Below are 25,430 nucleotides of genomic sequence, written 5' to 3' on the forward strand. Positions count from 1 at the left end.
AGTGATGATGATAACAATAATAGTCTTTAAATTAGAATACATTTCCAATGAGAACATTGATTAAAAAACAGCAAAAGGCTGGCACCAGGGTCATGAGCCATGCTGAGCCACATGCCTTAGGTGGCAGATCAGAAGGGAACCAGATCATACACAGATCCACCATCATATGTCTACCTGGCTAGCTTTCCAGTAGGGCTGGGCGATATATCGTCCAAAACTGGTTCGAAGTCACTTCCGGGTTAGCGCCTCCGGCAATGGCGGATTTCCTCTGATCGGGAGGAATCCGCTCCGTGGAAACTAGGGTCTGGACCACCACGGTGAGGCGGAGACCCATTAAAAACCACAGGCAGGAGAAGCCTGTGGTCGCGGGATTCGGCTGGCACCTTTCGCGCCTCCCCTACTCGCGGGGAAACCCAGTTTCGGGGAACCGGAGCGACATGGGGTGAGTGGCGCAGTGCTTTGAATCGACTGCTTTTTTCACGGAGTGAAGCCGCATTGCTGTTGCCGGAGAGCGCTGACATTTTCCTGTGGACAATTGGACTTTAAACAACTACCCGTGAGTAGAACGGAAAATTGGATTTCTAAACTTCTTAATTTGGCACCAAAACGGGAAGGTTCCAAACAGGAAGTCCGCCTTCCTCTTTTGTAAATAGATCAAAGTAAAGACATTGCAAGCTAAAGTCTGGAGAGTCTTTTGTAAAGGATTAAATCTCCATCGGCTAAAATTACTAAACCCCCTTGGAAGCAGGAGAAGAGGGGGGGATTCTAGATCGTTTAAGCCTGCAGGAGAGAGAGTGAAGAAAGTTAAATCACCACCATTTCGAACCTGAGAACGGGCTGCCAGTAAGATTGACAGATAGTTATATAAGAGAAATATATTGTTTCCATTGTTTCCTTTTGCACTTAAAAGGAGCAAAAAAAGTAACTGAAAATCGAAACTAATTCTGTCACTGGATCTGCGTTTGATGGATACAAATAGAAATTGTTTCCCCTAGAGGGAGCTTTTGAAACTGTTGCAGGAGTGGAGCTAGGGAATTTTCCAGCTGCAGAGATTAAAGAGCGTGAGAATCAGAGTTTGACCTTGGACAAGAATGTTGACAGAAGAAGCCTTAGTGATTGCATTTTGCAAGACAAGTGCTTTATTGGAACAGCTTCATGAGAAGACGGATGTGTGGATTAATAAAATTGACAATTTGGGACAAAAAATGACTGAGTTGGGACAAAAAGAGAATATCTATACAGAAATTACTCAGGAATTGACCCAGGAATCTGTTTTGACATGGCAAGCTGTGGAGAAGACGAAGGAGAAAGTTGTTGTTGAACCTCAAGTAATTCAAGTGGAGAGAGCCCCGGCCTCACAGAAGCAATTTGATGATCATAAGCCGTTGCCCTTTATGATCGAATCTAGAGAAAGCCAGATTTGGTGGGATGGAGCCCTGCTTGGATTGGAGAAGGAAAGTTGGATAGATCCTCCAATGCAGGGATGCTCTGGCCTTTGGGATCTGGATTTGGGTCAGGGGGAGATTGGCGCTCTGAAATATCTTTTGGACTTTAGATTTGACTATGGAGAATGGGCTGACCCGTCAAGAAGGAATAAAGACATTGCTAGGTTGGAGTTTCCCCGAGATCTACTCAGTGCCAAAGAAAGGAAATTAAGAACAAGATCAGCAGAAGAGAAAGTAAAGTGCATGTATAAATATGAAGATCTGCAGAAGGGACATGGAAGAGAGTTAAGAGTCTCTGACAGAAGGTCACCAGGTTGATGGACTATATGGTATTGATGGAAAGGACTGACAGAATCTGAGACCAGGGAGAAGAGACGGTGGAAGAAGATTGGAAAAAATGTTTAATTAAAAAAAAAAATATTTAGAGAAATGTTGCAAAATTAATGAGTGTTAGAAAAATGTTGGAATGAAATTATATGGCTTTAGTAGAAATGTTATAAGGAGTTAAGTATAAATAAGCTTTAGGGTTTTAATGGTAAGATAAGGTTAAAACAAATTAAGATAATTAAATGACAGAAAACAGTGAAAGATGGAAAGGATTTGCTGAAATAATTAATAACTAACTAGAATACAAAAAGGGAGGTGTGAGGAGGTCGATGAAACAAGTTAATGAAAGATAAAGATATGGAAATATTGGATGTGTTTTTAACTGTTTTTGCTTTTGTTTTGATATATTGTGTCTTTTGCTTTTTTATATGTATTGTAATGTATTGATTTGTATTGTTTATTTTTTCTCTTTTTCTCTCTTTTTTGTACTTTTTTCTTTAATTCTTAAACTTTTAATAAATATTATTTTTTAAAAAAAAAAACTGGTTCGAAGTCCATATCGCGATATCGGTTTTATAACTTTTGACCTGGCAATATAACATGAATCACGATGTGTGTGTGCTATGCAAAAATCATGTGGGGAAAACTGTGAAGCCAGCCAATGCCTCTACATAGCTCCATCCTTATTTCAGACATTGTGATATGTCAGTGTATTGGAATGTTTAGCTGATGATATATCATGATGTTGAAAACCAGATATCTCCCTACACTACTTTCAGATTAATGAAATGTTTAAAAAAGATTGTAAAATGTGTGGGTATGAAGGTAAAGAATCAAAATTCCAAGTGGAGGTATTGAATAATGAGTATAAAAACCTGTCTAAAATGTATAAAGTGTTGCTGGAGTGGCATACAAAAGATGAAGAGGTAAAAGTAGTAATGATACATTGGGCAAGAGACTTTGGTTATAATATACAGTATAATGATTGGATGAAATTATGGAATGAAAGGCTAAAATGTACGGCATGTACTGCGTTGAAAGAAAATGTAATGAAAATGTTTTACAGATTGTATATAACGCCTGTTAAACTGGCCAAAATGTATAAAACATGCAATAAGTGTTGGAAATGTAAAGAAAAAGAAGGTACTTTCTATCATATGTGGTGGGAGTGTAAAAAGGCGAAAGACTTCTGGGAAATGATATACAGTGAATTGAAAAAGATGTTGAAATATACGTTCGTTAAAAAACCAGAAGCCTTTCTATTAGGAATGGTAGGAAACGAAATCAATAAGAGAGACTGTAAATTGTTTCAATATGCAGTGACTGCCGCAAGGATACTTCTGGCCCAAAGATGGAAACAGGAAGAAATTCCAACAGTGGAAGAATGGAGAAGGAAATTGACCGAATATGCAGAATTGGACAAATTGACTGGGAAGATTCGATATCAGAAAGACCAAAAGTTCATCGAGGACTGGGGGAAATTTACAGAATATCTGAAAAATATATGTGATGCACAAACAACACTTATTGGTTTTGAAGAGACTATGTGAAATAGTAAGAAATACTGCAAAAAAGAGAGTAAGAGGAAAAGGAGTGGGGAAAGGAATATCATGTTTAGAAATGCGTCAATAAATAGAAATTTTTCAAAAGATTGACAGAGAAACTGAGGGAAGTCAAAAAATGAAGCATGAGTGTAAAATAATTTGTTGACTGTATAAAACTTGTTTGGAAAATGAATAAAAATTATTTTTTAAAAAAGAAAGAAAACCAGATATCTCCCTATTGCCCACCCACAGCTGGTGGGAACCCTGTGCGGCTCTCCAGAACATCTGTCCTGGTCTGTCCTCAGAGTGAGGCACCGTGGGTATGATGGACTGTGATGAGAGAGGCAGTACCTTCAATATCAGAGGCAATATTCCTCTCCATACCAGTTTCTGTGAATCACAAGTGGGGAAGAGTGTCATGCTTCCCAACCTTAGGTCTCCAGCAGTTTTTGGACTACGACTCCCATCATCCCTAGCTAGGGATGATGGGAAAGCCATTTCCCGTTCTCGGGGAGATGACGTTGAGGGCTGGGAGCAAGCCCTCCCCACGCGTGTGGGGTAGGATAGCCCCTGCGCCATTGGTTGGTCCTTGGCCACGTCATCCCTAGGCCGTCCAATCCGGACAGTCCGTGGGCGTGGCACGGGCTATTTAAACTGCCCATAGACGAGCACTTCTTCCTTTTCTCACTGCTCGGTCAGTTCTGTAGTCCGAAAGCAGCTGGACACCCAAAGTTGGGAAGAACTGCTATAGAGGCATTTGGTTGTCCACTGCGAGAATAGGATGCTGGACTAGGTGGGGCTTAAACCTGATCAAACATGGTCCCTATCAGGCCAGAGTGTCTCCGAGATCTGGTGTTTAATACTAAGGACTATCAAAAAAACCGGCAGAGAGGAAATGAGAGAAAATTAAGAGCCTCGGACGTGAGATCTCCAGGCTGATAGTAGATTAAGACTGATGGACATTTGTTTGGGGATTGAAACCGGGAAAGGGGATGGGGTGGGGTTTGGGGATCCAAAGGGTGTATAATTATAATCCGTCTTTTTTCTTTTTATTCTGTTTTGTTATTAGTATGAAAAGTGGGGAATTCGTGGAAGGGAATTTGGGTCGACTTTAGAAAAAGGATTTAAGATTTAAGAATGAGCACTGATGTATAAATTTTGATGTTGTAAAATTGGTTTTTTAAATTGAACTAAATATAAAAAGGTTAAAAATTGGGGATAAGAACTTGTTGAATTAACAATTTGAATTGGAATATAAAAAGGGGAGGTGTGGGGAAGTCAGGGAAATATGTTATGGAAAATTAGGACTGTAAACTGTATATGTTTTTCTTTTTTTTCCTTTTGGTTTTTTAATGTATTTAAATGGAAAATTCTTAATAAATACCTATTAAAAAAAATAAACCTGATCAAACATGGCTCTTCTTATCTTTTTTATGTTCCTCTCCAATCCACTAAAACCCAATTATGTCCACCCTTAGTCATTCTCCCACAACTGAAAAGCTGCAAAGTCTCTCCATGGGATAACTGTTAGACCTGACTTCAACTGCAAAGCTCAATAAATCTTTTCAGTTTCCTCGTGCCCTTGCTTTTTGAGAACCCCCTAAGCGAAGTGCTTTTGATTGATACTTTATAGACAGGCTTCCTCAGGAGGTTGAGGATCCCAGAAGTGAAGAGGGGCTTTGCAGGTGTATCGTGGCAAGAGAGAAAGGAGGAAAACAAACTGGAACGTGTCCAGAGGAGGGCAACCAAAATGGTCAAAGGCCTGGAAACGATGCCTTATGAGGAACGGCTAAGGGAGCTGGGCATGTTTAGGCTGGAGAAGAGGAGGTTAAGGGGTGATATGATAGCCATGTTCAAATATATAAAAGGATGTCACATAGAGGAGGGAGAAAGGCTGTTTTCTGCTGCTCCAGAGAAGCAGACACGGAGCAATGGATCCAAACTACAAGAAAGAAGATTCCACCTAAACATTAGGAAGAACTTCCTGACAGTAAGAGCTGTTCGACAGTGGAATTTGCTGCCAAGGAGTGTGGTGGAGTCTCCTTCTTTGGAGGTCTTTAAGCAGAGGCTTGACAACCATATGTCAGGAGTGCTCTGATGGTGTTTCCTGCTTGGCAGGGGGTTGGACTCGATGGCCCTTGTGGTCTATTCCAACTCTATGATTCTATGAAAACACGAGCGCATTAATTGTGCCGCAAAGGTGCGAGCTTCCTAGATACTCACGCCAGTACCAGGTTCACCAGGTTCACCAGGGCTGCCTTGAAATCCTTGAGGTCCCTGAAAAAAAGAGCACAGATACATAGTGGTCCCCTTGGGAAATTCTTCTATCTGCCTCATTTTTTTCTTCCAAACATGAGAGATCATCCAAAAAAAGAGTTGAAAGGTTTTGATACTTACAGGAGATCCTGGAGGTCCCGGAGGTCCTCGTGGTCCCATAGGTCCCTATAATAGAAAATAAATAAAATTAAGCAATCATTACCCTCCCAAAAAGAAAGGAAGATACAATCTCACAGCACAAGAGATACACTAGACCCTGGCTGTACAGGCATTAAGAACCAGAGCAGGGCTTCTTCAATGGCTGCTGCTTCTTTAATTCTCCCTCTCTTTCTTTGTAGCATCCAGGGCTATTTGTATTTATAGAAATCATTCGGCGGTGAAAACACACACACACACACACACTCTCTCGCTTTCCCTTGGAAACGGTCCATGTTTACTAAGCCCGAATTTCATTTACTGCTTGCCAAGAAATGCTAGAGAGTAGAAATTTCCTGCTGGAAGTCTTGTGGGATCTTGAAGAACAGTAGCTGCTGTCTGTCTTTGCATACTTCAGCTCTCAGTCCAAGTGCAACAGTGACCCGGCCCCTTAAAACAAATCTCTCTATTACTTCCCTGTCCATAATCATCTGTTTCAACTCTTTTGGCACATGGCTTGGGAAGTTCTGGCAAGCGATGCAAAGGCCCGGAGACCTTTTCTCTCTCTCTCTCTCTCTTTAGAAGTCAGCCTTTCCGTTAAAGCGGCTTGCTTGAACAATCTTGGAATAGCAGGTCAACAAACGTTTATAAAGTAAGTTAGGCAATAAAATTAATTGATAATGAAAAGAAACGTGGGTTTTCTGGAACTCTGGGTACAAAGGAAGGTGGTGGCGATGAGATCATTCTGGCTTAACATCAGGAATGCATTGGATTCTATGGGCTTCAATAAAACTATGCTGGTTGAGGTGCTGCAAGCAAAAGCTGTAGCTCCTTTGGGCCAAATGCAGCTATACTGGTGACTCAGCTACCCTATTTTAAGGGGACAGAAACAGCCCCATAGAATCATAGAATCATAGAGTTGGAAGAGACCACAAGGGCCATCGAGTCCAACCCCCTGCCAAGCAGGAAACCAGTATTATTGCAGTGCAGGGATCAGGAACAAGTAGCCCTGCAGATGTTGCTGGACTACAACTCCCATCATCCTGACCATGCTGTTTGGTGCTGATGGCTGTGGGAGTCCAACAACAACCCAGAGGGTCACACGTTTCCCCTTCCCTATTGTAATGTATTATTTTATGCAAACCATCTTGAGCACCCTTCTGAAAGTATCCGAAGAGGTTTTTTTTAAATAAATTTTAAAAATCAAATAATTAAAAAATGTTATCTAGCTATCTATCGATAGATCTATACACACGGTGTCGGTGTTACCTTGGAACATTTTATTTACTTTTCTTAACATTTATATACCCCACTTTCCTTCCATCACAGAACCCAAGGCACTGTACATGGGGCTCGTATGACCAAACCTAAGTGGTGGCCTCAGGTGGCTTCAAATTGTACCTTGGGAGAGCCTAAATGGTATATGGGGGGTCTGCTTGTCTGTTTTACTGTAGCTCTCAGTCAGAGAAACTAATATGGGCTATAAAACACTCTGAATGTCTGGAGCAGAGGTGAGGAATCAAACACACAGAGCACCACACCAGATCTACAAATTTAGGGCCATTTGGAAGAGCTCCTGTAACATTTACTCATTGGAAGTCCCACCACTTTCAATGCAACTCAGCCCCAAAACGTGCTAAGGATTATGGCCCAGGTGTACATCATACCTAGATCTCAAGATGGCTGAACTCTGACTGGTCTCACTGATGTCCTTCATAATTTCTCTATTTTGTTCTGCAAAATGCATCTCCTGTCAAGGATTTTCCAATGTAAAATGAGGCTCTTTGCCTGGCCTACAGCACATATCCCTCACAGGTTTAAAAGAAAGCAGGTGTGGCGGTTAAGTGTGATGGACTAGGATCGGGTTCAAATCCACACATGGCCACAAAGATCACTGGTGACCTTGAGGGTTGTGGCTGAGGTTAAAATAGAGGGGAGAGGAAGAGGCATGTATGCTACCTTGAGCTCCTTACAGGAACAGTGGGATATAAATGTAGTAACACAAATATAATATCCATTAGTAGTTGGTCACATTCCAACAATCAAATGTTGTCTTAAAAAGCCAATATTATGAACAAGTCTCAGACACCGGCATAAGGCAGGAAGCTACTGTTAACCACAGCTTCCTATTACATCTGAACAAGGAAACTGAGGTTAACAGCTTTCACACAAGCCAACATGTAAAGCCATCATTTGAAGATGGTTTCTGAAGCCTGGCTAGCTTGGAAGTCATTAACTGTAGTCTTGGCTCGGACATGACCTGAAGCTATGGTTATCTATAGCTTCTTGTTTCATCACTCACACGAAGGAAGGAGTGACACAGGTGTGTGCAGGTACCTGAAGCTCATACCTATCTCAGTTTACTAGACCAATCTCTGATCAACTGAACGTGACAATTCCCGCTCCCCAGGACAGACTGGCTCCAGAGGGTAGCATTTGCCAAGTTCACAGGACCAATGGATGATCCACCATCAGCGCTACTCGACAGTGCCACCATTTTGTAGGGGGCACCCACCCAAGAAGCCCCAAGGCACCCACCATTTTCAGGCTAAGGCCCAATGAAGCCCTGGGTCTTGCCTGAGAGCCTCAAAACCCTGCAAGGTCAGCACTGTCTGCAGGGAACCTAGGAAAATACTGTTGTGTGAGTGGAGCTTCTCACCATCACTAAACTACAATCAGTGACATAGTATGGGAGGGGCCACAGGGGCGGTTGCCCCAGGTGCAAATTTGTTAGGGGCGCAAAATTTCAGCACCTGGGTGCTGCCTCATGCTTTTGCCGCTGATGCGAACCAGGAAGTGACCTCTCTAGACAACGGAAAGGCTCTTTTCTTACTTCCGTGGCTGTAATCTCCGTGGTGACGCGGATGCTGTTAGTATGCACATGCGTACTCCGTCCATTTCCCTGCCTTCCATCCACCTCCTCTGCATGGGCCCCGGGCACTGGCAACCCATGTTACGCCACTGACTACAATTGCCAGGATTCTTCATGGAGCATCATCCCATGGCAGCCAGCTGCCATAAAACCAATACACCAGCTACATCTGGGGTGAGGAACCTATGGACCTCTACATCAGAAATTGCCAAACCAGAAGGCTTCCAGTGGCACCCCTGGGCACGTGCCCGAGACTTTGAGCTTTCATTTTTAAAAGAGCTCCAGCCCTTCAAGAAAGAAAGCTATGAGGTGAAATGTGCAGGTACTTTCTAAGCAATTTCTGTGCAATGAAAATGGTGTAACTGCCTTGTATATATTTCATGATACTGAGGAATGCTTCTGGTTGTTATTAGACAGCAACAGCATCAGTGTGTGTGTGTGTGTGTGTGTAAGAGAGAGAGATCTCCAGAATCAGGGCAAGCAGGACATAGCTGACTTTCCACGGTAAGCATAAGATTGCCAGGAGTGGCTGCTTGCTAATTTTGTGTTATGCCACACTCCCTCCATGGCAGCCATTTTGTGTCTAGCGCCCCCAGCACCTTCCTGAAATTCAAAATGTGTCCACTAGTCTAAAAAGTTGGGCAACCCCTGCTAGATTACAACTTCCATTTGTTGCTGATCGTTGACTGTACTGGCTGGGTTGTAGTCCCACAATATCTGGAGAGTCACAGCATACCCACCCCTGCAATATACATTTGTTGCGCAGACATGAGCTCAAACGACTTGGGGAGACTCTCCTGGTCCTTACCATTGGTCCTTGCATCACTCCCATCTGAGCGCCGCCTGCTTTCTCGTCAAATCCTCCAGCCATCTGAGCAGCAAAGTTCTGCAAAGATAAAGCACGGAGAGAACGTGGTCAGTTTCAGTAGAACATGATGTGATCTGACGGAGAACATTCACACAATGAGGAATACAAGAAGTCTTTTGAAAAGTCCAGAGTTTCCCGTGGTATCTGATGGGCAAGCATGCCCACATCACAGAGGAAGAAATTAGGGCAAGCTCATTTTACATTTTTTTACGCTCCTTGGGGACTATACCTCCAGACATAGGGTGATATTTTTAGGCGGAATTTCATCTGGAGAGAAAAGGAAGGGGGCTTTCTAAGTAGCAAGTTGTATTTTTTTGCCCACCCTATTATCAAGTCATTGTTTTGGTGTTTTCCACGACAGTAAATGAGCAGGGAGTCTGCAAGGATAGAAATCAACTGTGGTACACAAACTTTCCAACAAGTTATCGAAAACACAAAACATTGTTCATTATATCTAGAGACCGGGTGTCTGGAACACAGAGCTACATCACTGAATCTAAACAATATTCAAGTGCACTTGGAATAATTAGAAAGTGTGGCTTAAAAATGGACACCGACAGGTCAAACTTAGCTCCAAAAAAGCACTGTTATGCATTCTGAAGAGACATCACCTTGCCAACAAAGGTCCGTATAGTTTAAGCTATGGTTTTCCCAGTAGTGATGTATGGAAGTGAGAGCTGGACCATAAAGAAAGCTGATCACTGCTTTTGAATTACAGTGCTGGAGGAGACTCTTGAGAATCCCATGGACTGCAAGAAGATCAAACCTCTCCATTCTGAAGGAAATCAGCCCTGAGTGCTCACTGGAAGGACAGATCGGGAAGCTGAGGCTCCAATACTTTGGCCACCTCATGAGATGATTCCCTGGAAAAGAACCTGATGTTGGGAAAGATGGAGGGCACAAGGAGAAGGGGACGACAGAAGATGAGATGGCTGGACAGTGTTCTCGAAGCTACCAGCATGAGTTTGACCAAACTGCGGGAGGCAGTGGAAGACAGGAGTGCCTGGTGTGCTGTGGTCCATGGGGTCATGAAGAGTTGGACACGACTAAACAACTAAACAACAACAACATCATCATACTTGCTGCTGTTTTGGAGATGGATTATATGGTTTAGATCAGTGCTTCTCAAACTTGGGTCTCCAGCGGTTTTTGGACTACAGCGCCCATCATCCGTAGCTAGCAGGACCAGTGGCCATCAGATTTATTTATTAATCCTATTATGAAACCAGTGAATACACCTCTATAAAAGGATGCATGTCCAAAGACAGTGGTGGAGCGTATGCCCACCCGTCTGACCCAGTGGTGGAGCCGGGTGCAAGGTGCACAGCAGCTGAGGAGGGTGGATGGCAGTGTTGGCGCCCATTCTCCTGCTCTCCTGGGGCTGAGCTGCAGCCGGGCACAAGTGCCCAGCCAAGACTCAGCTCCTTCTCACTCAGAGCCAGGCTCTGATGAAGGAGCCTGCTGTGGGGGCGCCTGTTTGCGCCCCCTCACAAAACTGTGCTCGGAGCCACGGACCCCCACGGACACCTCCCCCCGCCACTACATCTCTGTCCAAAGGGACAACTTCAAGATCAGTTACTCCTTAAAACATTTTAACTCTACCTCCGTGTCCATAAAAGACTGAGGGGAATGGGAAGAATGGACATTTCCCACTCTTTTCAGTGGGTGTTTCCATACAGAGTAGCAACTCTAATGTTTACCAGTAGTGACTCAGTAAAGAATGTGGATCATTGGCTACCCTATATGAACCTGGAGTAAAGGAATATGACTTGGTGAGTGTGTCCTATGTGTGGAGTAACATTCAAAAATCAGGGTTGATTACTTCAATCAAAGAACAAGAACACTTTCTACACATTAATATCCTCCAGCATGCCAATCTTTGATATTGTTTACATGCCCCTAATAGCAATCAAGTGTGGGTTTCAAAAAATAAAATAAAATATAGTCATTAAACTACGTTACAGTGTAGTGTTCCTCAAACATGGGCCTGTAGATGTTTGACTGCAAATCCCATCATTTCTGACTACTAGCCAAGCTGGCTGGGGATGATGGGAGTTGTAGTCTAGCTCCACTAAGTTCCCTGGGACTTCTTCCCAGGTAAGAAGCTATAGGATTATAGCTTTAGCGACTCTAAAATACAACCTTAAGGAAATGCACTAATGGAATGTCTGCCTTTGTCCACAACTGCTAATCTCCGGATTGTTTCATAAAGGTAAAGGTAAAGGTAAAGGGACCCCTGACCATTAGGTCCAGTCGCGGACGACTCTGGGGTTGCGGCGCTCATCTTGCTTTATTGGCTGAGAGCCGGCGTACAGCTTCCGGGTCATGTGGCCAGCATGACTAAGCCGCTTCTGGCGAACCAGAGCAGCACACAGAAACGCCATTTACCTTCCCGCCAGAGCGGTACCTATTTATCTACTTGCACTTTGACGTGCTTTCAAACTGCTAGGTTGGCAGGAGCAGGGACCGAGCAAGGGGAGCTCACCCCGTCGTGGGGATTCGAACCGCCGACCTTCTGATCAGCAAGTCCTAGGCTCTGTGGTTTAAACCACAGCGCCACACACAAAATCAAAACCTGCTCAGTCCTAGCAACACTGTCGCTGCAGCCCATTGCTAAATGGCTTCCCCAGCTGAAAATTACAGTTACAACAATTTCCCTGAAATAGACACAACTGGTTGGTGTAGCCATTCATCTGCTGGGGCTAGTAAAGGCCACCTAATGGCCCTCAGAACTAGAGTTGCCTAGGCAAGTTGGGTGTAATTAACGAGGAATGAATTTAAGGTGCTTTGCGGAGAAATTTACAAATGTATTTTGGACCCACAATGGAGTATGGAAATAGGTATGCTTAAGACTACAGAAATCAGAGGGCTTACGCACATCTAATTCTACACTGGGCTGTTGATCCAAGTCTATAGACAGTGGTGAGCCCTGATGATCCTCCTCTAGCACAGAAGTTTTCTACCTTGAGGGAACCTTTTCCAAATCAACTGATCTGCATTTGATTCCTGTATTGCAGTGGGCTGGACTAGATGACCCTTGGGGTCCCCTTCCAACTCTACAATTCCATGATTCTATGATCTCCTATGAAATGATCTATGCCCCTGCCACAGACCACCAGTGCATTAAAAAGTATTCTATGACATCTCACAGTTAGAAAAAAAGCCATAGCCCAGCCTGTTGAGAACACTCTCCGTCTTGCATGAATTGAGAATGTATTGCTATGTGTCGGGGGGCCGGGGGAGTGGGCTGTATGCCAAGACCCTTCTAATTCCTAGATCCAGCGTTAAAATCTAAGGAAGGATTCAAATTGCTGGAATAGCCAGAAAAGTGTTCTTATATATATATAATGGCCCTATAAATATAGGTCATTAAGGTATCAAAGGAAGTGGCTCTGTGTCAGACAAATGGGGGGGGGGCTCCCTCAACTCACTATTTGTTAGAAAAGACAAAGGCCAGAATTGAGTTGTGTAAGGGTAAGCTAGAACCTGGAGGAAGAAGCAGGCTGAAGCCTATGAAAGAAAGAGATGCCTGATTTCTGTGGCTATGGAGAAGCAAGACCCACTTGGGGTGTCAATGCTGTGAACCCCTCCATCATAGGCTCAGGTTGTACATATGTTTAAATAAAGCATATGCCATAAGGCCCTTGTAACTATGGGACCGCCTCTCCTGGTATGCCCCGCAGAGGACCTTAAGGTCCATGAATGACCATAGTTTAGAGGTCCCGGGCCCTAAGGAAGTCAGACTATCCTCCACCAGGGCCAGGGCCTTTTCAGTCATGGCTCCGAACCGATGGAATGCTCTGTCCCATGAGACTAGGGCCCTTCAGGATTTAACCTCCTTCCGTCAGGCCTGTAAGACAGAGCAATTCCACTTGGCCTTTAATTTGAATTCAGCCTGATTTTTTATTTCCTTTCTCTTCCTTGCCCCTCCCCCTTTTATGAAGATCACCCGCTTTGAGACCCCACAGCTAATTCTCCCCTGGCCTCCTCGCTGGCCCAAGTAGCACCAATTCAGCCAGCTAGCCCTGGGGATTATCTGATTTTCGAATTTTATTGTTATTCATGTTTTTATACTGTATTTTATGCTGCTATTATAATTGAGTGTTTTAAATTTGTTGTTAGGCACCCTGAGCCCGGTTTTTGAACCGGGAAGGGTGGGGTATAAATAATAAAAAAATAAAATAAAATAAAGACACTACAATCTCCACTGTAACCTCATTCGAAAGGAAACACAAATGCCTGGGTAAATGCCTGGAACCCCTGGAATCTCGCACCACTCAGAGATAGTGGTGGAGTTTCTCTAGAGAATACCCAACACTCCCTTGCAGATGACTTCTGGCAGAATAAGCTTGGCAGTGAAGAGTTAGACAGTGTTTCAAGGGATTCTGACTTGTTGCAGAAACGCATGTTATTGTGGGGAAGGGGGTATTTCCAGAGGACCCTCCCAGAACAAGGTTTGAAAAACCACAACTCTAATGGCAAAAGAAGGCAATCTAGGCCATTGGAAACCCAGCAGTCTGTTGCATTCTGAATATGTGGCATTTTTTAGGTAGCATATTATGCATGCTGAACTGAATTAAGGCTTATTGCAGAGTTAGAACACCAGGAATTCTTGGTAGGTAGCAGAGTGAAAGAGCTCTTTTCATTCTGTAACCACACATGAAATGTGTGTGTGTTTGTGTGGGGGGGGGGTGTGAATCAAGCAGAGGATACTCACTCCACCAAGGCCAGGGGGACCTGGGGGTCCAGGGGGTCCAGGAGGCCCAGGGTTGCCAGGTGTACCAGGTTCGCCATCTCTGCCACGTGGTCCAGGAGCACCCTATTTTAAAAAAGGAAGAAAAACGTCCCAAGGAAGTCAGATCATAAACCACTATATCATCTCATCCAAGATTACACAGGGAAAATCATGTTTTAAAACGGCAACGGCACACGGTTCAATTAACCCTCATAATTGGTATCATGTATCTTATACAGTCCGAATCTAGACACATCTACTCTATTCAAAAATCCTTTATTAGGCATAACACACCACACATTAACAAACAAACATCATATACAGACTGTATAAAATACGGGCTCAGCGGACACAATTTATCCTAGTCCTATTCTTAACTCCAAGAAATGAATCGAGTACAAAGATAATATAATACAACACAGCAACATCACCTACCATTGAAAACCACTAAGTCTCTTTATCATGGCCCATTCTTTCTTCATGGACAGCACTTAAAAATCTAGACACGTCTACTCAAAAGTAAATCTCACCGAGTTGGCCTGAGGGTTCATAGGATTGTGGACTTAAAATATTGCTAAGTCTTCTCTGTTAATTTCATCTGTGTATTAACAGCCCAGCCCAAATAATTGTTACGCTCACCAATGTAAAAATGCTCAGCAGTGATGCCAGCGCATGCTACTGCTCTGCTTTAGCAATCTGTGGCCTGTGTATACTTATGATCGCACAACAGTCAGATTTTCTAGGGGAAAAACTATTTAGGATGCAGGAGATGGCCCTAACGGACCCTTCGGTTGTGTGCATTTGCGTAAACTGCTTTGGGAAGCTCCTTTCTTCTTTAAAATTGAAAAAGACTGATTTTAGAAACTTCTAGTTTAAGCCCCTGCCCAATACACTGAATTCAAAGCTAGAGCCCCTCTCACTATCTGACAGGTGTCTCTCCTGCCTCTGCAGGAATATCTCCAACAAGAGAGAGCCGACCTACCGAACCTGGAGCTGGTTCCACTGTCAGACTGCTGTGACCATTAGCAGAATCTACCCCCCTGTAACATAATCCTATTAGATTGCAGAGTGGTTTAACAGTCAATTGTTCTTCCCAGGGAACTCTGGGAATCTGTAGGCCCTGTGAGGTGAACAGGGGTCTCCTAGCACCCTTAACAAGCCACGGTTCACAGGATTCTTTGGGGGAAGCCTTGACTGTTTTAAAGTGGCATGATGCTGCTTTAAATGTATAGTGCAGATGTGACCCTAGTCTTGCCCTTTGGGGCAGCAGGGAACAACCCTTTGCCTCCTTCTATGCAATTTCCACCCCCTCATCACCTTTGCTGCCATCCTCTGAACCCATTTCCAATTTGTCTACCTCCTTCTTAAAGTACCCAACATTGGGTGCAGTAGTTTAGATGAGGCTGGTACAGAGCAAAGTGGAAGTATTACTTCTCATGACCTGAAAACTTTGGGCCTATTGAGTCACCCTAAAATACAAACATGTTCTCCGACCAAAAATGTGATGCGTACAGGGACTTGTTTCACATGCTAGGGATGGCCCTATCCATCCAACAGAGACAGCCAAGGAACAAAGATGTACAAAAGAATACTACAGCCCCGGACGCTCGACGAAGGGGACGCTCTGCGCATGCGCGAAGCAGCGCTTCTGTGCATGCGCGAGCGGCAAACCCGGAAGTAACCCATTCCAGTACTTCCGGGTTTGCCACGGATGTTGGACGAAATGGACCCTAAACGGGGCGGACTCAAAACAAGGTACCACTGTACTTCCTCCCTAGGGTGGGGAGAAGGGGGGGGAATTGTTCTGCCTAGCAAGCTAAAATGCTTACACTGACAGAATGATCAGTATAGCACAATGCTGAATTCTTCCAAAAATATTTGCCTAGTTGCCTATGGTGAGCAAGCATTGTCTCCAGGCAACAAGGCAGAAAAGCTCTTCTGAATTCAGAAACGAGTTGTATTTATTTCTGCTTCAGACCTTCAACGTACCACAAAGAGCTGTCATAGTTACCTGTGGGAAGGTGAGGCAGTAAAGCAACTGTGCAGGCATGCAACTTTTGCAGATTACAGTATGCTTTAATCTCACATAGGTACAAATCTTATATTTAATACTCCAGGTACACTGCTCAGGGTGGCACAGACAATCCTCTCCCACCATGCTCCACTCCTGCCTCTCACCCCCCACCCCCCAATTTTACCACCACAAAAACCTTATGAGGAATGTTAGAGCAACTGGACAAAGGTCAGGCAGTAAGTTTCATGGGTGAGGGGAACTTGAACCCAGTTCTTCCCAGTCCTAATCCAACAACACTAACCATTTCATCATTGACTCTCCTTTGAAAAAAATACTGAAACCTTACTCTCTGACTCAACTAAGCACAAAAAGCAGACTATTAATAACTCATCTTGTACCCTCTATAACTAACTTTCAAAAATCAACACTTTAATGTGTGTAAATCATCAAGATGCCCCTGACTTGAAGATATGACAGGTTTGATATTTTAAAAACTAGCACAGCCAAGACTTGAGAACGGAAGTCAGGTGCTTTCAGTCGTGATGTACAATGAAATCCTATACATGTTTCCTGGAGAGCAAGTCCCATGGTGTACAAAGGGACTCACTCCCTGGAAAGCATGCATAGGACATAGCTGTCAACTTTTCCCTTTTCTTGCGAGGAATCCTATTCGGAATAAGGGAATTTCTCTTTAAAAAGGGGAAATGTTGACAGCTATGGCATAGGATCTCAATCTTAATCCTTTGCCCAATGTGTGAGAAGTTGGCATTACCTTCTCTCCTTTATCTCCGCGTTCTCCCCTTGGTCCTTGTTCACCTGAAGGTCCCTTAAGCAGGTGGAGACAAGAGACTCAGTTAGATATTTCGGTAAACCTTTTCCTCCAAAACATTTACATATTGTAGCAGAAGAGCTCAGTTCCCTACCTGTGGTCCAGGGGGTCCTCTTGGTCCTACAACCTGGACAGGAAAGAGCGAGAGAAAAAGCTGGTTATGTCGGAAGCACTTTTTGTATTGACAGCATTCAAGGGATGAGGAAGGCGGACACAGAAAGTGTAGCACTTACATCTTTAATATCGCCAGGTTCTCCTTTTTGTCCCTGCAAAATGTAAAAGTGTGCACAAGGTTTAACAGGACAACGGAACAAAACACCAGAGCCAGGCTTCCCCTACACACAAATGATGCCCTGTGTTCAACTCATGCAGAATGTTGACATTCTATCTAGACTCCCTGCTTGAAACACTGTGCAACTGTAAGCAGGCCTGTGTACTTGAAAGGGGTAAAGAACATCTGGGCCCCAATTTTGCACAAGAGGTATGCATAAACTTAGCCTAAGTTTTGAATGGCCTTATTTAAGTCAATGGAAGTATTCATTGCTTTTAAGTTAAGGAAACATTTCGGCTTTTTCACTAGGTCTGGGATATGAGAGCTGCAGTTCACATTTCATGCCCATGAGACAGCTCAGCTCTGCAATAATTCACAATAACCATCTGTTGCAGTAGCTCCACTGGCTTCTCCAGATTTCCTTCTGTTCTTCGCGGGGGACAGGAAATGAGGTACATTCTATATGCCAAGTGAATGTGTGCAGCAAGGGACTGACAGGGCCACTGACTTGACATGTTCCTGTGCCTTTGACAGCATCTCAATATGCAAAAATCAGCAGGCAAATCATTTTAGGACATCTTAAGCGGTAAGCATTATTGCCCTGTTAATGCCCTCCACTGATACGCCACCTAAGAAAAGCAAAGACAAGAGTCTAAATACTGAAACTATGAAAGAAATCTACAGGTCAGATCGCTGTCAAAGGCAACAGGAGCTGACGCCACAAGTAAAATTTGGCACCCCTAGGGGGCAATTAAATAAAGCCATGGTTATTAACAGCATTCAGTTGCCTCACCTTGGGGCCAGGTTGCCCTGTTAAGAAAAAATGGGGGGGGAGGGGAGAGAAAGAAAGCATCAGAACCATGTCGCCATAAATCATATGAGCATTATAGTACCTTCAGCCGTACGCATGAGATGCGCACAATAAGACAAGGGGGCAGGAAGATAAGGAAGAGGCTCTGTGACTCGATGGTGGTGGTGAGGAGATGCTGTGCTTTTCTAAACCCATCCGCTGTGCTGGAGATACTGCCGCCCCAGGAAAATTATAGGCACAGGACTTTTACACTTGGAACGAAAGCCCCATGCAAAGTGGCAGAGCAGGAAAGCACAGGCGGAATAATAGGATTCCAAACCAATCGCTGCATGTTCAAAGCCATTCTGCAGGATCACTCAGTTTAATTCCATTTTGCCCCACTGGAATTAAGTGTTCTGTTTATCAAAGCAGCAGCAGCAGCGCACATTCGGCCATGATCCTGCACACAAGTACGCATGCCTAAGGCTGCAATCCTATGCAGACATATTTGGGACTAAGTCCTACAGAACTTAGTGGGAGTTTCTTCCAAACAAATGTGCACATTTGCAGCTGCAAGTCTCCCTGAGTGATGTGAGACAGATTCCAAACCTAAGCTCACTTCCTTGGAAGAAAATCCTCACCGAAATTACGAATCAGTTGGACTCGTCACCAATCAAGCATGATTAGGATCAATCTGTTAAGCCATCGCAAATGTGCACAGAACAACAAGTTTTAGAGGAAAGCATGCTTTTCATGTTTGTCTGTTTGTTTTTTAAAGCAAGAATGACACAAAATGCAGAAATTAAAAGCCACATTCAGCTTAACAGCAAATAAACATTGCGGAAGGGACACAGTTAACTTTTGCAAGGCTCAACCCTTTACTCATTCTGGCTGCCTCACACTGTCATTTGTTTTACTTTTTGAAGTAGAGGAGCCTCAAAGGTAAAAGGGTTAAAAAAGGCCACTTCTAATTGTAACATGACTCCTGGGATAGAGCGAAGTCAGTCACATTACACACACATACAAAAAGAACACCGTTTTTGGAACCTGAAATAATGCTGGATTCTTTCCTTGCACCAACTAAAAATCACAGTCACTTTGCTAACCATGCCTCCTGGGCAGCACTTTTGAGACATAGCAAAGCACTATTAATCACCCTCAATATCTCAGGTATGAAAGCTAGCCCCCACCCCCTCGCTTCCTGACTGTCTATTTTCTCACAAGGCTAAATCTTGAGCTGCTGGTTCTGAGACCACTTTTTTAAAAAATAAAATAAAATCTCAGAATCCCTTAAGCATCAAGGGGCTGCAAGAGTAGAGGGAGTAAAACGTGGTTGGGGGTGTATCTGCCAACATCTTCCATAGTTTTACACTGCAGCTGGTTCCCCAAAAATGAGGATAGTGTTTCACTCCTGCTAGCTCCAAAGCCTACACTCTGCAAGAGGTTTTTTCACATCTCTGGCCAGCACATGAAATGGAAATGGCTGAAGAGCAATGCAGAATGGGTGCAATCCTGAAAAAGCAGGCATGCCAAAGTCATGTTGACATTAATGGGATTAAGAAACGCTCAAATTCCATTGATTTCAGTAGGACTTAGGTGCATTATAACTGGGGAGGGGGGGAATGTACTGGAGGCACTTATTTTAAAGCACTATAATTTACCATCAACCTTCTTATTATCACTACTGTATTTAGCGTTCTCTGGATTGCACACAATAAAGTTTGTGCAAATCCCACTGATTTAAGTGGAGCTTTACATGTCCCTAATGTGTTTAGGATGGGACAACTCACGTTTAAAAGACCCCATTAAGGGGGGAAGGTTTAATTTGGTGGTTTAATGAGACCTTTCTCATCTGAGTGAAACTGTAAAGGAACTGTCCTTGTCCAGCTCACCCTGTAATTTCTGACACTGAAATCACAGCTAAACATGGTGCAGTTGGGGGGAAGACACAGTATCATATACTTAAGCACTGCAATGCTCTTCTCATTTCCTTCGTGCTCACAAAAATATATACAGCGATGGCAAGTGGGCCACAGAAAAGCTTGATTCAAGGCTGCATGTCTGAGGATCTTGTACTTTACCAGACCAGCCTTTTAAAAACAAAAATAAACCATTTATCTTGTCACTTCTAAGGAGTGAAACTTTTCTCCAGGGGACCAGACAGGAAATGTTTTGTAAACTGGCAATTATTATTTTTTTTCCTTTTAGCCCATCAGTGTGTCACAAACACAGATACACGCTGCTAAGTAAACAACTGTGGGCTACCTATTTTATGGGCTTGCTTACATAGACAAGTTAATCTTTTGTCAATACTGCTACCCATCTAAGTTCCTTCACATAAACTATGACTCAAATAAGATAAGACGTATTTTCTGCACCTGAAACTGCTTTACCAACTGTGAGAAGTAGCCTTTCCTAGCAGTTGCCATGGATGCTGCAGAGCTTTTTGTGGTTTGCATCCATGGCCTTTAGGAAACACCCCCCCCCCTTTTTTTTTTTGCTATTATCTCTCAGGTAATTTATTTATATGGAATGGAAATAAATAAATTACGACCACTGGCGGCAGGCTGGTCAGTTGGGCAGGTGGGGCAACACTCTCCGAAGCCTATCTCGGGGTTGGGACAGTCTCTCGGTTCTTCGCAGATTATGTTGTCGCAGAGGATAGTCCCAGTATCACAGACACAGATCCGGCAGCGCTCAGGTTTCCACACATCTTTATCACTATACCTCTGCCCATTCTGTACACAGCTGCCTGCCTCCTCTGTGCCAGAAGGGGAGGGAAAGAGCAGGGTAGGGTAAGGTAGGGGGACAAAGGAGGCCAAAAAAAGGAAAAAGAGGAAAAGAACCAGAAAGGAGGGGAGAGAGAAAGAAACAGGGTAATAACATCAGCATTGGTTATAGCAATCCTAAATAATGAACACAAAGGTGGCCTCTTCTGTTCCAGACTGGCTCCATTCAAGGACATCTCTCCATCTTCCCCAGATTTATGATATTTTGGCAGTGTTATCCAGAAGCAAAAAAAAAAGGGGGGGCTTAGTAATCTGCTCTCTCTCTCTCTCTCACTTACACACACAAATACAAACACACAAAGACCCCTCAGTTCGCACAATGCTGGTTTGAGAGCCTTTACCAGGACATTACAGAACAGGGATGGGGAGCCTGTGGCCTTCTCAACAGCCCAAAATAGCATGGTCCCTAATGGAACAAAGGATGATGGGAGTCGTAGTCCAACAATGTCTGGAGGGCCAGGAGCTCTTCTGTAGAATCATGGAGGTTTTCTTCCTATAAGATCTCTGGAGCTCCAGACAGGACATAGGTTTGCTTTGGTTGCTCCTCACAACAAGCCCTTTGCGAGGTAATTCTCAGTGAGGTAAGGGCTAGGCAAAGGTCTTAACTACTCGCCCCCCAGTTGCCTCTCTGGAGATGAACAGGATTTCGAACCTGTCTCTGCCACAGTGTGAAACAATAACACTCTGCCCGCTGTGCCACTCTGCCTGGGTGCACAGCATGTGGAATGCCACTTTCAGAGAGGGCATCTGGCAAATTTTAGGCCCAATTCTGCCTTGGCCTCAACGTCAGTGCATCTTTTAACAGTTGTCATACACACCTCTGCCCACAGTAGCAAGAATGCTGAATTGGCAGATGATGGGGATGCAGAGGATAAGAAGTGTCACAAACAAAAAAAATCTGGTGTTTAAAAGTCTCCCGAAGGCCTATATGCTTGCGCCTGGTCTGGCACGACTAGCTTTGCAGCTTGAATTCTTGGGTGCACTTCTGGTGTGCAAGAAATTCAAACTGATCGGCCATTTCTTAGTCAGAACAGTGTTATACTAGGCCACACAGTCGATTCAGGTTTGTAACCTCTGGCCAAAATGGAAACTGCCGCCACCTGGCAATCGTGGGGAAGGGAGACCCTTTTAAAATGCTTCTCATCTGGAACACAGACAGCAGAGTGCGCCTAAGAAAGAGCAACGACCCTATCTGACTCTCTGTATGTGCAGAAGAGGACTAAAGCTGTTTTTCCAATTAAAAAGGAGTGAGTGGTTTAGGGGTTTTTTAAGCGGCAGTAGACACAATTGATGTGAGATCTTGAAGTTGGCAAAGGGGGGGGTGCATTTTGGAACTGGAAGGCACAAGTAATAGATGGCAGAAACCCCGGTGCTCTAATCAGAAGAACTGACCATGTTTATCCCCCATTAGGAGACTTAAATAGAAATGATCGTGGTAGGGAAGAGGTCACTAGAAACCCATTAAAAATGTGCCCCTTTGGCACATGCTTTCCTCTTCCCCACCCCCTACCCCCACCCCCACTTTCTAAAACACATCCTAGTGAAGGCTTGACAGCACCAGCAAAATGACAGGGGGCTTATTGTGCCCTGAGCAGGGGGAGCCTGCAGGAGCCCAAGGGACCCACACACTCATGAATGGGGCTTTTCTCGAGTACACACAGAGCGCGATTCACATGGCTCAGTTAGGGACTAGTTTAAATAAATATGGGCAGCATTTCAGCATCTGGAAGCTATTGCCGCCAAAGGCAAACAAATGTTCATAGAGCGGGAATTGAGCTCGCTCCCTGACCTGGGAGCACACTTTAAAAATAAAATAAAAGACATAAATACAAGACGAGACTCCCAAAAGGCGTGCTAAGGTAACAGTGAGCGAAAAAGCAACGCTATAGGCAAATCCACTCTCTCCTTAGCTCATAAGAATGCAACAATAGGTCCTTTTTAAAAAGGTAAAGGGCGATACCTGCGCTCCCTTACTTGCCCACACACCTCTGAAATTCAACGCTTGACCTGAAATCGCTGGACACAATGAAGGGGAAATGGATGTGCTAAGCTGCGCTGCTGTGCAGTCAGGCCAGCTGATCACAATTGTCTAAACTTGAAAGAGAAGCAAGGGCACCTGGCTGACATAACACAGCACCCACCAAAGAGATGGTCAAGGACAACTCTCCACAGGGCACCCCAGCTCATGGCTGAACCCAGAACCCTTTCTAGGGGAGGCTGGTCATGGGGCAGAGCCTTACCAGTAATCTTCTTACGGAGAAGACTGTGGGAGAAAACCAGAACTGGTGACACCACCGCCGCTTGGCTGCCCTTACCAGGTACACGGCCCCACCTCCCGCAACTGGCCCTTTCTGCTACGAACTTGGAAAACTCAACGACAGATATTTGCTCCACATGAGCAAAAAGCAATTCAACTCCTTGGCCTCCCCCTGTCTTTTCCCCCACTTCTTTTTCTGGAAGCTTGAGCTGAGAAAAATAAAGCATGGCCTGTGATCCAAGGCAGGAGGCCTCCCTCCACCCTCACCCTGCTTTTCGAGCTCTATTCCCTGCAATTGATTTACAGTCTGGAGCATACGGAGGCAGGCGTGGAATTCGAGCAATAGGGAACCTACCCAAAGAAATGAGCTTTTTTTAAAAAAAGAAAAAAAGTTCTTTCTACCTAATAAAGTTTCCGTCTTCCATCCCTGAATAATATCCCAGACAACAAAAGCTTTCTGGGTAGGGGGGAAGGGACAGCCCTGACTGTATGGTTGCTGTCTTTCGTAGTATCGCATTTTGCGATTATTTTGTAATTCATTAGAATATATATATATTCTAATATGTATATGCAATATGAATGGGGGAAGCGGGGAAAGGACATTGCCACAAGGAAGAAACTACTGTATCTTCCACCACCTAATTTAAGAGAAACCATTTTTTCCCTGGGTTTAAATTTTGCATGCATGTGCTGTTCATGCATATATTGGGGGGGGGAGGTAGGAGAGGGGGAGAGAGATGGAGAGAACAGAGCAAACTAGACTGATGTGTCTCTGGAATGCTTTGCACCCTTCAGGTGGCCTCTTGAGTTGGGGGGGAATTTTCCCTTCTGCTCCTTTCAACAACAACAAAAAAATCTGTTAGCTATCAAATTCCCTGGGATCTCCATCTGCACCTTACTCCACATCCCTAACTGAATTGGGGGAGGGAGCAAAAGGGGAGGACAGATTTTTTTCTGCACAAAGATCTTTCTTTGTAAAAAAAGAGGAAAAAAGGGGGGGAGAAGGCAAGGAGTCTTGCTTGTCTAACCCCAATGTTCTCTTTTGTCTGGATCCCCTTTTGAACCCATCGCCACCACATTCAGTTAACTCTTTCGCTGCCGTCACAGGCAGAAAGTGCATTTCCACCACTTTCGGGTGAGCTCTGTCTTTCTGACTTAGGGGGGTTGTGGGGGATAGAGTCCTGGGTGGAATATAATGGTTTGGCCGGCTCTTTAAGTAACCTTATCCCCACGTCACCCCTCTCCCCGAAAGGCCAAAGGCAGAAGAAATGGGGAAACCCTGGGATTGTGGTAAGTGGAGCTCTCTTCTCAACCAAGCAGGCACCACAGTGCAGCCTCCCCCTCAACAGGCATATCAGTATCTCATACCAAAGGAGATGATGGAGAGAAGCTTTTTATGGGAAGGAAAGAATCTGGTGAGCAAAGGAGAGAAATCCAAGCACAGGAAGGCGTCTCAGGCCAACTCGGAACAAAAAGTTTAATTGTGCAAACCCTCAAAACTCTCGGTCTTTGCTCCAGATCTTTCTTTTCAAACACCTCTTCCCTCCCTGTTATTTCCCCACCTCATCCGGATAGGTTTTCTTTTCGCCCTCTTGCAGAAGGAGGAGGAGCAGGAGAAGAAGAAGATGGAGAAGAAGAACGGTGCAACTTACGTATATCCTCATCCTGACATTTGACAACTGCTAATAAAATGACTTGCGTGGCTGCTAGGAGCACTACAGTCCTTGAATCCACAAAGCTGAACATGTCTAAATGTTAGACATGCAGGACCTTTGCGGGGAGGAGGGAGGTGGTGGTGGTGGAGGAGGAAAAGGTGGTGATGGTAGTTCCCCCAGTGGCTACCGAGCCTTCATGCAGCCGATCCTCCCTTTTCTTTGGAAACAGCAGGAGAATCCAAAGTCCCCCCCGGAGGCCCAGCAGAAAGTCCCTCTGCTGCTGCCGTCGTGTGCTCCGGGCTGAGGCACCGCGGCTTTATGCTCCCCTCTGCCTTCTAGCAGCCAGCGTATATGCCCAGGTCCCCGTCTCCCCCCCCCCTGTCCCCCAGCTGAGCTGTAACCTGAGCCCCGAGCCTTGTCCCCGACGGTAGAGACCCCTCCCCTCCTGGCCCATCTCAAGTGCAGCAGGAGCCCTGCAAGCCAAAACGGGTGGCAACCGGGTGAGAGGGAGGGAGGGGTCTGTGGCTCCTTCCCCCCGCCCTCGAAACACCCATCTCGATACCTCGACGGCGGGCGGATCCGAAGTGAATCAGTCCCGCCACCGTGGGACTGCAAGTTGCAG

General features: G+C 44.7%; 1 protein-coding gene across 3 annotated transcripts in view; it reads right to left on the reverse strand.

Annotated features, from left to right (window-relative positions):
* The window catches only part of COL2A1 (collagen type II alpha 1 chain), a 108,836-nt gene extending 83,657 nt beyond the window's left edge, over positions 1-25,179 (reverse strand). Inside the window, exons 1-10 of one of the 3 annotated variants that reach the window (XM_082212373.1) lie at positions 24,806-25,179; positions 20,662-20,868; positions 18,111-18,127; positions 17,280-17,312; positions 17,141-17,173; positions 16,990-17,043; positions 14,186-14,287; positions 9,409-9,486; positions 5,714-5,758; positions 5,540-5,593 (exon numbers count right to left, since the gene is read on the reverse strand). In XM_082212373.1, the coding sequence (XP_082068499.1) occupies positions 5,540-5,593; positions 5,714-5,758; positions 9,409-9,486; positions 14,186-14,287; positions 16,990-17,043; positions 17,141-17,173; positions 17,280-17,312; positions 18,111-18,127; positions 20,662-20,868; positions 24,806-24,899 (717 nt within the window). In that variant the 5' untranslated portion in view covers positions 24,900-25,179. Of the gene's footprint in view, positions 1-5,539; positions 5,594-5,713; positions 5,759-9,408; positions 9,487-14,185; positions 14,288-16,989; positions 17,044-17,140; positions 17,174-17,279; positions 17,313-18,110; positions 18,128-20,658; positions 20,869-24,805 lie in introns of all 3 variants that reach the window. The other 2 variants (XM_082212372.1, XM_082212374.1) reach the window with 2 other exon arrangements.
* Positions 25,180-25,430: the final 251 nt, after the last annotated feature.

The sequence above is a fragment of the Podarcis vaucheri genome (assembly GCF_965113315.1).
Source record: "Podarcis vaucheri genome assembly, chromosome: 2".
NCBI lineage: Eukaryota > Metazoa > Chordata > Lepidosauria > Squamata > Lacertidae > Podarcis > Podarcis vaucheri.